The sequence below is a fragment of the Pleurodeles waltl genome, chromosome 6 (assembly GCF_031143425.1).
Source record: "Pleurodeles waltl isolate 20211129_DDA chromosome 6, aPleWal1.hap1.20221129, whole genome shotgun sequence".
Classification (NCBI taxonomy): Eukaryota; Metazoa; Chordata; class Amphibia; order Caudata; family Salamandridae; genus Pleurodeles; species Pleurodeles waltl.
The window spans coordinates 1,224,505,131-1,224,518,965 of NC_090445.1; the positions used below are offsets into that span (position 1 = coordinate 1,224,505,131).

General features: G+C 49.0%; 1 protein-coding gene across 3 annotated transcripts in view; it reads right to left on the minus strand.

Moving 5' to 3' along the window:
• The window catches only part of GBF1 (golgi brefeldin A resistant guanine nucleotide exchange factor 1), a 1,570,387-nt gene that overhangs the window by 335,589 nt on the left and 1,220,963 nt on the right, over nucleotides 1-13,835 (minus strand). For all 3 annotated transcript variants that reach the window (XM_069240539.1, XM_069240538.1, XM_069240540.1), the window contains one exon: nucleotides 8,567-8,727. In XM_069240539.1, the coding sequence (XP_069096640.1) occupies nucleotides 8,567-8,727 (161 nt within the window). The remainder of the gene's footprint in view (nucleotides 1-8,566; nucleotides 8,728-13,835) is intronic.

A 13,835-nucleotide genomic window follows, 5' to 3' on the forward strand; every position in this document is an offset into this window, starting at 1 on the left:
CCGAACCTGATGGCGGAAAAAAAACAATCTAAGATGGAGTCGACGCCCATGCGCAATGGAGTCGAAATGGGAGGAGTCCCTCGATCTCGTGACTTGAAAAGACTTCTTCGAAGAAAAACAACTTGTAACACTCCGAGCCCAACACCAGATGGCGGGATGTGCACAGCATGTATATCTGCAGCTAGACATGCCACCGAACATATATATATATTGTGTAATTTACTTACCTCCGAAGGGAGTATAGTCTCCAACGTATTTTTGGCCTTGTGTCACTAAAATAAAGAATATTTATTTTTGTAACACTGAGTATTGTCTTTCATGTGTGTGAGTACAGTGTGACTACAGTGTGTGAGGAAATGCGGTACAGTGTGACTACAGTGTGTAAGGAAATGCCTCCTTGGCATGGTTACCCCCTGACTTTTTGCCTTTGCTGATGCCAAGTTATGATTTGAAAGAGTGCTGGGACCCTGCTAACCAGGCCCCAGCACCAGTGTTCTTTCCCTTAACTGTACCTTTGTCTCCACAATTGGCACAACCCTGGCACCCAGGTAAGTCCCTTGTTACTGGTACCCCGGGTACCAAGGGCCCTGATGCCAGGGAAGGTCTTTAAGGGCTGCAGCATGTCTTATGCCACCATAGGGACCCCTCACTCAGCACATACACACTGCTTGCCAGCTTGTGTGTGCTGGTGGGGAGAAAACGACTAGGTCGACATGGCACTCCCCTCAGAGTGCCATGCCAACCTCACACTGCCTGTGGCACAGTTAAGTCTCCCCTCTAGCAGGCCTTACAGCCCTAAGGCAGGGTGCACTATACAACAGGTGAGGGCATATGTGCACGAGCACTGTGCCCCTACAGTGTCTAAGCAAAACCTTAGACATTGTAAGTGCAGGGTAGCGATAAAGAGGATATGGTCTGGGAGTCTGTCAAACACGAACTCCACAGCACCATAATGGCTACACTGAAAACTGGGAAGTTTGGTATCAAACTTCTCAGCACAATAAATGAACACTGATGCCAGTGTGCACTTTATTGTATAAACACACCCAGAGGGCATCTTAGAGATGCCCCCTGAAAACATACCTGACTTCCAGTGTGGGATGACTAGTTTTTGCCAGCCTGCCACACACCAGACATGTTGCTGGCCACATGGGGAGAGTGCCTTTGTCACTCTGTGGCCAGGAACAAAGCCTGTTCTGGGTGGAGGTTCTTCTCACCTCTCCCTGCAGGAACTGTAACACATGGCGGTGAGCCTCAAAGGCTCACCCCCTTTCTTACAGCGCCGCAGGGCATCCCAGCTAGTGGAGATGCCCGCCCCTCCGGCCACTGCCCCCACTTTTGGCGGCAAGGATGGAGGAGATAATGAGAAAAACCAGGAGGAGTCACTCCCCAGTCAGGACAGCCCCTAAGGTGTCCTGAGCTGAGGTGACTCTTACTTTTAGAAATCCTCCATCTTGTAGAAGGAGGATTCCTCCAATAGGATTAGGGAGGTGCCCCCCTACCCACAGGGAGGAAGCACAAAGGGGGTGTAGCCACTCTCAAGGACAGTAGCAATTGGCTATTGCCCTCCCAGACCTAAACACACCCCTAAATTCAGTATTTAGGGGCTCCCAGAACCGAGGAAGATAGATCCCTGCAACCTAAAGAAGAAGGACTGCTGACCTGAACCCCTGCAGTGAAGACGGAGACGACACTGGTCTGTCTCCCTACTTCGAAGAAAACTGCAATAGCAACGCATCCAACAGGGTCCAGCGACCTTTGAAGCCTCAGAGGACTACCCTGCATCTAAAGGACCAAGAAACTCCAAAGAACAGCAGCCCTGTTCAAGAAACTGCAACTCTTTGCAACAAAGAAACAATTTTTAAAGACCACGCGTTTCCCGCCGGAAGTGTGAGACTTTCCACTCTGCACCCGACGCCCCCGGCTCGACCTGCGGAAAACAAACTCTACAGGGAGGACTCCCCGGCGACTGCGAGCCCGTGAGTAGCCAGAGTTGACCCCACTGAGCCCCCACAGCGATGCCTGCAGAGGAAATCAAGAGGATCCCCCTGACCGCGACTGCCTGCTTCAAGGAACCTGATGCCTGGAAACCACACTGCACCCGCAGCCCCCAGGACCTGAAGGAACCGAACTCCAGTGCAGAAGCGACCCCCAAGCGACCTTCTGCCTATCCCAGGTGGTGGCTATCCCGACGAGACCCCTCCCGTGCCTGCCTGCATCGTTGAAGAGACCCCCGGGTCTCCCCATTGATTCCTAATAGAAACCCGACACCTGTTTGCACTCTGCACCCGGCCACCCCTGTGCCGCTGTGGGTGTACTTTCTGTGCCTGCTTGTGTGTCTCCCCCCCCGGTGCCCTACAAAACCCCTCTGGTCTGCTCACCGAAGACGCGGGTACTTACCTGCTGGCAGACTGGAATCGGGGCACCCCTATTTCCATTGAAGCCTATGTGTTTTGGGCACCACTTTGACCTCTGCGCCTGACCGGCACTGAGCTGCTGGTGTGGTAACTTTGGGGTTGCCTTGAACCCCCAACGGTGGGCTACCTCGGACCCAACTTTGAACCCTGTAAGTGTTTTACTTACCTATGAACTTAACCTCTACTTACCTCCCCCAGGAACTGTTGATTTTTGCACTGTGTCCACTTTTAAAATAGTTTATTGCCATTTTTGTCAAAACTGTACATGCTATTGTGATTATTGAAAGTTCCTAGAATACCTGAGTGAAATACCTTTCATTTAAAGTATTGTTTGTAAATCTTGAACCTGTGGTTCTTAAAGTAAACTAAGAAAATATATTTTTCTATAGAAAAAACTATTGGCCTGGAATTTGTCTTTGAGTGTGTGTTCCTCATTTATTGCCTGTGTGTGTACAACAAATGCTTAACACTACCCTCTGATAAGCCTACTGCTCGACCACAAAGATGTAGGAAGTTGGCTCTGTATATACTATTTCAAAGTAAGAAATAATGTGCACAGAATCCAAGGGTTCCCCTTAGAGGTAAGATAGTGACAAAAATATATATTTCTAATGCTCTATTTTGTGGTAGTGTGGTCGAGCAGTAGGCTTATCAGAGGGTAGTGTTAAGCATTTGTTGTACACACACAGGCAATAAATGAGAAACACACTCTCAAAGACGTACTCCAGGCCAATAGGTTTTTATATAGAAAAATATATTTTCTTAGTTTATTTTAAGAACCACAGGTTCAAGATTCACTTTAAACAAATGCAAGGTACTTCACTTAGATACTTTAGGAACATTGAATAAAAGCAATATCATATACAGTCTTTGTAAAAATGGCAATAAGCTATTTTCAAAGTGGACACAGTGCAAAAATCAACAGTTCCTGGGGGAGGTAGGTAAAGGTTAGATTAGGAGGTAAGTAAAACACTTACAAGTCTCAGTTCTGGGACATAGGCAGCCTACCGTTGGGGGTTCAAGGCAACCCTAAAGTTACCACACCAGCAGCTCAGGGCCGGTCAGCTGCAGAGGTCAAAGAGGTGCCCAAAACACATAGGCGCCTATGGAGAACAGGAGTTCTCCAGTTCCAGTCTGCCAGCAGGTAAGTACCTGCGTCCTCAGGGGGCAGGCCAGGGGGGTATTGTAGAGCACTGGGGGGATGGGGGGGGGGGGGAGGCACAAGTAGGCACACAAAACACCCTCAGCGGCACAGGAGCGGCCGGGTGCAGTGTGCAGAGCAGGCGTCGGGTTTCAGATAGGAAACAATGGAGGGACCCGGGGGTCACGCTAGCGGTGCAGGCAGGCACAGTGGCGGCTTCTCGGGACAGCCACCACCTGGGCTAGGCAGAGGGTTGCCTAGGTGTCACTCCTGCTTCAAAGTTCGGTTCCTTCAGGTCCTGGGGGCTGCAGGTGCATTGTTGGTTCCAGACGTCGGGTCCCTTGTTACAGGCTGTCACGGTCAGGGGGAGAATCTGGATTCTCTCTGCAGGCGTCACTGTGGGGGCTCAGGGGGGTCGTCTCTGGTTACTCACAGGCTTGCAGTCGCCTGGGAGTCCTCCCTGATGTGTTTGTTCTCTGGGTCTCGAGCCGGGGGCGTCGGGTGCAGAGTGTTTAGTCTCACGCTTCCGGCAGGAAACGTGCAGTCTTTGAAAGTTGCTTCTTTGTTGCAAAGAAGTAGCTGGTTTCGAATAGGGCCGCTGTTCACAGGAGTTTCTTGGTCCTTTAGTCCAGGGCAGTTCTCTGAGGCTTCCAAGGTCGCTGGTCCCTGTCGGATGCGTCGCTGGTCCCTGTCGGATGCGTCGCTGGAGCAGGTTTTCGAAGTTGGAGACAGGCCAGAAGGGCTGGGGCCAAAGCAGTTGTCTTCCTCCTTCTCTGCAGGCTTGTAGGTCAGCAATTCTTCTTGTTTCTTTAGGTTGCAAGAATCTGATTTTCTGGGATCTGGGGAGCCCCTAAATACTGAATTTAGGGGTGTGTTTAGGTCTGGGAGGGCAGTAGCCAATGGCTACTGTCCTTGAGGGTGGCTACACCCTCTTTGTGCCTCCTTCCTGTGGGGAGGGGGGCACATCCCTAATCATATTGGGGGATTCCTTCAAACTTAAGATGGAGGATTTCTCAAGCCAGGGGTCACCTCAGCTCAGGACACCTTAGGGGCTGTCCTGACTGGTGGGTGACTCCTCCTTGTTTTTCTCATTATCTCATCCAGCCTTGCTGACAAAAGTGGGGGCAATGGCCAGAGGGGTGGGCATATCCACTAGCTGGGATGCCCTGGGGCACTGTAACAAAAGGGGTGAGCCTTTAAGGCTCACTGCCAGGTGTTACAGTTCCTGCAGGGGAAGGTGAGAAGCACCTCCACCCAGTACAGGCTTTGTTCCTGGCCACAGAGTGACAAAGGCACTCTCCCCATGTTGCCAGCAACATGTCTGGTGTGTGGCAGGCTGGCAGAAACTGGTCAGCCTACACTAGAAGTCAGGTAGGTATTCAAGGGGCTTCTCTAAGATACCCTCTTGGTGTATGTTACAATAAATTGCACACTGGCATCAGTGTGCATTTATTGTGCTGAGACGTTTGATACAAAACTTCCCCAGTTTTCAGTGTAGCCATTATGGAACTGTGGAGTTCGTGCATGACAGACTCCCAGACCGTATACTCTTATGGCTACCCTGCACTTACAATGTCTAAGGTTTGGCTTAGACACTGTAGGGGCATAGTGCTCATGCACATATGCCCTCACCTGTGGTATAGTGCACCCTGCTTAGGGCTGTAAGGCCTGCTAGAGGGGTGACTTACCTATGCCACAGGCAGTGTGAGGTTGGCATGGCACTCTGAGGGGAGTGCCATGTCGACTTGGTCATTTTCTCCCCACCAGCACACACAAGCTGTGAGGCAGTGCATGTGCTGAGTGAGGGGTCCCCAGGGTGGCATAAGACATGCTGCAACCCTTAGAGGCCTTCCCTGGCATCAGGGCCCTTGGTACCAGGGGTACCAGTAATAAGGGACTTATCTGAGTGCCAGGGTTGTGCCAATTGTGGAGACAAAGGTACAGTTTAGGGAAAGAACACTGGTGCTGGGGCCTGGTAAGCAGGGTCCCAGCACATTTTCAAATCTTAACTTAGCATCAGCAAAGGCAAAACGTTAGGGGGTAACCATGCCAAGGAGGCATTTCCTTACACCCTGGACCAACTGCATTGTGCCCACCCACATTGGGTCACTGCATAGATAGCTAGCTTCCTACAGATGGGAATGTGGAACCATGCGTTCTGCAAGTCCAACGCTACCATCCAGTCTACACGATCCAGGGAAGACAGGACTTGAGCTAATGTGAGCATTTTTAACTCCTCTTCAGAAAGAAGTTGTGGAGTTGCATGTCTAGGACAGGATGAAGGCTTCCATCTTTCCAGGGCACCAGAAAGTAGTGGAAATGGCAACCACAGCCTACTTCTGAGCCAGAACCCTCTTGAAGGCTCCTTCGGCCAAGAGTACCAACACCTCCTGATGGAGCAAGGCGAGATGGTCCTTCAACAGCCAGTCACACCTGGATGGCTTGGGTGGGAGGGTTGTCCAGAAAGGGGATAGAGTAGACCCATTAGAATATGTGTAAAACCTATTGGGCTGAAATAATCAACTGACATCGGTGCAGGTGATGGCATAGCCTGCCTCTTACTGCATGCCAGTTTTGGTATGAAGGCAAAATAATAAGGTTTGAAGGCAGCAGTAGCTGAGGGATTGGTGGACTGGCCCAATCTCTGGCTTATGGTCAAACCTGGTCTGTGGTAACTGCGTCTTCAGCAATGAAAAGGGTGGAAGCCTATTGGCCTTGGTGGTAGGGAGAGAAATAAGGTAGTTAGAATCCCCTGCCATAGCCACTAAAGGTGTGGAAGGTAAAGTGGAATTGGTGAGGGGTCACTGACTGATTGAAGGACCTGGCAGCAGCTGTGCTATCCTTCAAGTGATATAGCGCTGTGTCCACCTTCTCACCAAAAAGGTGAGCGCCATCAAAGGGCATGTCCATGAACGAAGCCTGGACATCCACAAAAAGCCAGTGGTTCTCAGTCAGGCCTGGCGCCTAAGGGCACTGATGATAAAGCCGCTCTGCCCAATGAGTCAGTCGTATCTAGTCCACGTCTGATGCTGAACTTTGCTACATCTGTCTCCTGCAATTGCTTGTGACAGTATGGCTCAGGCCTCCGATGAGGCCACAGGCAGCACTTGCACAACTGCGTCTCAGTTCGTATGAGCACATGGTTTTCACCAACTGCAGTGCCAGGTTGGGTTTACTAGGGAAGTGAAGGTTTGAACCACCAAGTTCTCTAGGGTGAGGGGCTGGGTAAGAAAATTAGGACTTCCTAAAGTGGGGCGATGGCAGTAGGCAATTGTCCTGTGCACAGAAGCCACAGTGCAGGGCTTGGACAAGGCCCTGAGTAGGACATCAGTAAGGGTTTCATTAAAAGGGAGAAAAGGTTTGGAGGGTGGAACTCACAACTGAAGTACCTCTGTCAAGATATTCATCTTGACTGCTAATGAGGCTAAATGAAGGTCCAAGACCTCAGCCACCCTTCGCACCACCATAGCAAATGAGGCACCCTACTCCATAGCTGCGGTAGGGGATGAGACCAAGCCAGTGTTTGGTCTCACCCCCTAGCCCACTAGCATCTCCAGTTCCTCATACCAGTTGTCCTCTGTCTTCAAGAGGATGCTGGTATCCATAAGGGTCCTCAGACAGCTCCCATTCATCTCCGTCTCAAGGCCTGTTGAATGAAAAGGGCACTGGCTCCAACAATGCCCGGGTTGGTACCAGAGCTGGCGTCAGACGACGCACGTCCGGTAGGAGTCTGGAGAGATGATGGGGATGACGGCAGGAATGTCAACGCTGCAGGGGAAGCCAAAGAAGCGGTCTCACAGGACTGCCACTCCAGATCCAGCACAGGATCTAGGGGGCCCGAATACCACAGAGATGGAACCCGTCAGCCGGAATTGAGTGAGGGCCACTCCTCAATACATGGGATGCTAAGGCACTCCAGCTGGGTCGGGCCTCCCAAATATGAGATGCATGGCTTCAAAGAACCCTTTTAGTTGGCGAGGAGTTGTTTCGGCTCCTGGACAGTCAGAGTGGCACAGAGCCGACCCTGGAACACGCTCCGCAGAGGAGTAAGGCCTGGACTGCTGATGCTCCTGCACCTCGTCTGGAGATTTGGACGGGTGCCAAAACGTCTAAGACCTCTACCACGACTTATTGCGGTGGAACTTACCAGACACTCTGGATCGCGATGCTAACTGTTGGGTGTGGTTTCCAACTGACCTAGATCTTGAACATCGCTGATTTGTCAGATGTCAGCTCCCTCAGCATCTTTGGGTGCAAGACGCAGCAGTTCTCACAGTTCATGTGTTTAAGTGTGGGTCTGTCACACACATCTGCCTGTGAGATGCGCCATATGGCTCCAAAACCAAAGGTTTGTTTAGGGACATCCTTGTCACACCAGAAAAATAAGCTCTAAAAAAAGTACTGACAAAAAGTTGCGGAAAAAAAAAGTGAAAAACTGATTAAGGGGTAACCCTTCACAAATCAGGGCTAACTGACATGGAAAGAAAAGAACTGAGGTTAGCACTCCGGCGTGGTGCCTATGTAGACATCCCGCAAGTCAGTGTTGACAAGGAGCTGAATAATGCCATTTACCAGTGCACAGGGATATTGCTAAAAAAAATTCAGATCCAGTCTGACTCCTGGGCAATAGTCTAAAGTACAGAATGAGGGCAGACGTCTCTAGCAGATTGGCATTCTTAGACTATTATACCTGAGCCTACTTCAAACAATGTATGTGTTTAGTTAGGCTACTGTAATTCTAATTAATTTTAAAATGCTGCTCAAAAAGATAACTTTGTGATGGAAAAACAGTTTTCTGACACTACTACATATGACGTAATATTAACGCGAATGAAAGGACAATTCAAGGTCTATGATTGCTTGCAACATCCAACGACAGTTGAATATGCTGAGGACCAGTGAGCAGAGAACCACAATTAACCATAAGGCTTTTCTTCTTTAATTCATAAAATTAAATTACCAATGTCAGTTGCAAACTGAATAAATACATTCATTGCACTGTTCTTACCATCAACCAATCGCTGCTCATCATGTCCATGTCAGTCACTGAACGGTGCATCTTTGATGGTTTGTTGTGGTCTGAGTAAACTTCAGAGTCTGAGGTGTAACCACGTTCCGTGCTCACATTACTGCTATGGTAGGAGAAGATCTCACTATCAGACTGTGCACCTAGAATGTTTTAAACCAGGAGAAACAGTTTCAGAAAACCGGTGCACCATAAGACTCAGTAAAATAAGCATGACTTACTGAACAGCAGTTGTATTCATTTAGCTCCTCACATTATAAACATACACTATATAACTACTATAAAATTAACAAATACTAAGACAGACGTTGTAAGGAAATGCCTCCTTGGCATGGTTACCCCCTAACTTTTTCCCTTTTCTGATGCTAAGTTTTGATTGAAAGTGTGCTGGGACCCTGCTAACCAGGCCCCATCACCAGTGTTCTTTCCCTAAACTGTACCTTTGTCTGCACAATTGGCACAACCCTGGCACTCATGCAAGTCTCTTGTGACTGGTACCCCTGGTACCAAGGGCCCTGATGCCAGGGAAGGTCTCTAAGGGCTGCAGCATGTCTTATGCCACCGTGGCAGACCCCTCACTCAGCACATGCACACTGCCTCACAGGTTGTGTGTGCTGGTGGGGAGAAAAAGACTAAGTCGAGATGGCACTCCCCTCAGAGTGCCATGGCAACCTCACACTGTCTGTGGCATAGGTATGTCACCCCTCTAGCAGGCCTTACACCATTAAGGCAGGATGCACTATACCACAGGTGAGGGCATATGTGCATGAGCACTATGCCCCTACAGTGTCTAAGCAAAACCTTAGACATTGTAAGTGCAGGGTAGCCATAAGAGTATACGGTCTGGGAGTTTGTCAAACACGAACTCCACAGTTCCATATTGGCTACACTGAAAACTGGGAAGTTTGGTATCAAACTTCTCAGCACAATAAATGCACACTGATGCCAGTGTCCAATTTATTGTAACATACACCCAGAGGGCATCTTAGAGATGCCCCCTGAATACCAATCCGACTTCTAGTGTAGGCTAACCAGTTTCTACCAGCCTGCCACACACCAGACATGTTGCTGGCCACATGGGGAGAGTGCCTTTGTCACTCTGTGGCCAGGAACAAAGCCTGTACTGGGTGGAGGTGCTTCTCACCTCCTCCTGCTGGAACTATAACACCTGGTGGTGAGCCTCAAAGGCTCACCCCTTTTGTTACAGCGCCCCAGGGCATCCCAACTAGTGGAGATGCCGGCCCCTCCAGCCACTGCCCCCACTTTTGGCGGCAAGGCTGGAGGAGCTAATGAGAAAAACAAGGAGGAGTCACCCACCAGTCAGGACAGCCCTTAAGGTGTCCTGAGCTGAGGTGACCCCTACCTTCAGAAATCCTCCATCTTGAGTTTGGAGGATTCCCCCAATAGGATTAGGGATGTGCCCCCCCTCCCCACAGGGAGGGGGCACAAAGAGGGTGTAGCCACCCTCAAGGACAGTAGCCATTGGCTACTGCCCTCCCAGACCTAAACACACCCCTAAAATCAGTATTTAGGGGCTCCCCAGATCACAGGAAATCAGATTCCTGCAACCTAAAGAAATAAGAAGGACTGCTGACCTACAAACCTGCAGAGAAGGAGGAAGACGACAACTGCTTTGGCCCCAGCCCTACCGGCCTGTCTCCAACTTTAAAAACCTGCTCCAGCAACGCATCCGACAGGGACCAGCGACCTCTGAAGCCTCAGAGGACTGCCCTGGACAAAAGGACCAAGAAACTCCTGTGAACAGCGGCCCTGTTCAAAACCAGCTACTTCTTTGCAACAAAGAAGCAACTTTCAAAGACTGCACGTTTCCCGCCGGAAGCGTGAGACTTCGTACTCTGCACCAGACGCCCCAGCTCAAGATTCAGAGAACAAACGCCTCAGGGAGGACTCCCCGGCAGCTGCGAGCCCGTGAGTAACCATAGGCGACCACCCTGAGCCCCCACAGCAACGCCTGCAGAGAGAATCCAGAGGCTCCCCCTGACCGCGAATGCCTGTAACAAGGGACCCGACGCCTGGGACAAACACTGCACCCGCAGCCCACAGGACCTGAAGGAACTGAACTTCAACGCAGGAGTGACCCCCAGGCGACCCTCTGCCTATCCCAGGTGGTGGCTGTCCTGAGAAGCTCCCCCTGTGCCTGCCTGCACCGCTAGAGTGACCCCCGGGTCCCCCATTGATTCCTACCTGAAACCCGACGCCTGCTTTGCACACTGCACCCGGCCACCCCTGTGCCGCTGAGGGTGTGTTTGGTGTGCCTACTTGTGTCCCCCCCAGGGCTCTACAAAAACCCCAAGGTCTGACCCCGAGGACGCAGGTACTTACCTGCTGGCAGACTGGAACCGGAGCACCCCTGTTCTCCATAGGCACTTATGTGTTTTGGGCACCTCTTTGACCTCTGCACCTGACCGGCCCTGAGATACTGGTGTGCTAACTTTGGGGTTGCCTTGAACTCCCAACGGTGGGCTGCCTATGCCCCAGAACTGAGACTTGTAAGTGTTTTACTTACCTCCTAATCTAACCTTTACTTACCTCCCCAGGAACTGTTGATTTTTGCACTGTGTCCACTTTGAAAATAGCTTATTGCCATTTTTATAAAGACTGTATATGATATTGCTTTTATTCAAAGTTCCTAAAGTATCTAAGTGAAGTACCTTGCATTTAATATGTTTACTGCAAATCTTGAACCTGTGGTTCTTAAAATAAACTAAGAAAATATATTTTTCCATATAAAAACCTATTGGCCTGGGGTTAAGTCTTTGAGTGTGCGTTCCTAATTTATTGCCTGTGTGTGTACAACAAATGCTTAACACTACCCTCTGATAAGCCTACTGCTCGACCACACTACCAGAAAATAGAGCATTAGAATTATCTAATTTTGCCACTATCTTACCTCTAAGGGGAACCCTTGGACTCTGTGCACACTATTTCTTACTTTGAAATAGTATGTAAAGAGCCAACATCCTACAGACGTCCATTATCTTTTCTATTTTGAAAAATACAAGACAGATTTTGGAGCCTATTTAGACTTCAAATTAACTGCACTTGGAATTTAGAGATGTTCATCAAAGCAGCAGACATAATTTCCATTGACAGCAACTGCCGTAAGGCATGTCCCTGTCTGCGCATTGAACGTATGCAGTGAAGCTCAAACAAAAAGATGGTGCCGTATGACACACTTTAAATTCTTTATTTTTATTTTCAAAAACAAAATCCAAATGAAAGATTTTCTTTTTGGAAAAAAAAGATTCATTAACCCCCCCCCTCCTTGGAAGAAATGGGGTGTAACATATGGTGAGGTTGTGCTACCTAACCATGTAATACACTTACCAACCCCTTCAGGGCCAGTAGGTTTCGTTTGTCAAACGTTCAGCTTAACCCTGGGTAGCTGTGGCTCTGAGCAGCAAAGCTTACACAAAGGAAGAAGTGTAAATCATTTAAAAGGGAACCAAATCACTCGAAGAAGAAATTGACCAGACACCAGTGTATTAAAAAAGACTATTTTTAGACACCACATTGAAAAAGATCCACTGGAAGTTTCCTAAGATATAGAATTTACAAGGTATAGTAAATCAAAGATTTCACTCAACCTCAAAGGAGCGCGGGCAAATTCAATTAATTTGACACTAAAACCTTTTCAGTAAAAAGTTAGGCTACTTGTAATACAGTCACTTTAGGCGACGAACTCCAGTAGGGAGACAGTCAGGGGGACCATCATGGTCCTCAGAATCAGTTACCTTTAGAGGTGACGCAGTCTCCAGGCAGTTCCAGGAACGTTATCCCCACTGCCATGAATTTTTAAGGAAGTGGCACTGATGCAAGGCATGTAGGATGCTCAAGGATACTGCAGATGAGATGTGGTTGACAGTGGTCACCATGTGGCTACTACTTGGTGCACAAAGGGGGTGAAGGCAGTCCTGGTCACAGGGTCAATGTAAGGAAAACATCTTTCTGTATGGTCATTCTCAAGTTTTTGGGCTGATGCTGCTCATTTTTCAACTTTGACAGTTCACTGACGACTGCTACTTAGACTTCAGTGTCTCTGCAATTACCCTTTAACAGGTATGACATCTTCACTCATACTCAATTAGCTAAAATAACTTTCCTATAAGTCCCTAATTAATGGTACCCATGGTGTCTGCAGCACCGGTTTTGCCACCCTGGATGCTACACAAGTAAAACAAGAATTCTAGCCTGCCACTGAAGGCTGGAAGAACAGTTGAAACTACTGGTCTGACTTTACCTTTTAAAGTCATGAACATCCCCCTTGGTATATGTTTAACCCACACTTAAGGCAGGCCTATCGAGTCCTAAGGCAGGGTGTAACATATCACACAGGCAGAACATTCTAGTTAAAAAAAAAAAAAAAAAAAAAAGTTGTTTAACTTTTTATCTGTGGAAAGGCTGGGTTGCCCTATTGGTGACTACAGAGCTACATGCTGAGCCCTCAGCAGTGCTAACTTTGGAACGGTGCGACCAAAGTCGGTCATTCAAGGCATCAAACAACTTATTATATATTGAGACCAACTTGATTCTCAAGCCAAAATGGATCAAACAAGTTGCAGTGTGCAACTTTAGCAAAGTTGTCAGTTTGTTGCTTTCAGTCCCCTGTACACATACTGGTAGCACATGGGGTCCTGTTGCCAAGACAGTTTTCAGCCCTCCTGGGGAGACTTGCTAACGAATCCCAGCAAAGGATGCAATAGGGGCCTGCTCTGGAAGGAGGTGTCACCTCTCTCCTGCAGGAAGCCACATGGGTGTTGGCCCAAAAGTTGAGCTTTAAAGGAGAAGCCGTACATGAAGGGCAAATGGGTAACACTTTGGAGAGAGGCTGCTCCTTTATTCAGGAAGACAGGCTGGCACTAGGGACAAGAGATGAGAAACCAGTTCCCAAATTAATTTTTTGAGGGGCTGTAGCCACACCTCTGGAATGGGCCAGGGAGCTCTACACACCGGGAGAGGGACTATCATGTTTTTTCGGAAGTGACCATAATGGTGAATCTTGGGATGTACAAATGCCACACTTTGCAGGAAGTGGTCATCAGGTGGGAGGGATCCTCGTAGCCCACTGTTATCAACAGCATCTTACCCTGAGGGCATTTTCTGAGGGTAAGAAGGGCACCCCTGCACCTCAAACTCAGATCCAATCTGGACTGGAAGTAGGACCTGCTATACCGTGGGACTGGCAAAGACAGGCTGCACTGTCGTGGACTGCACCTGGTTGCTAGTAAAT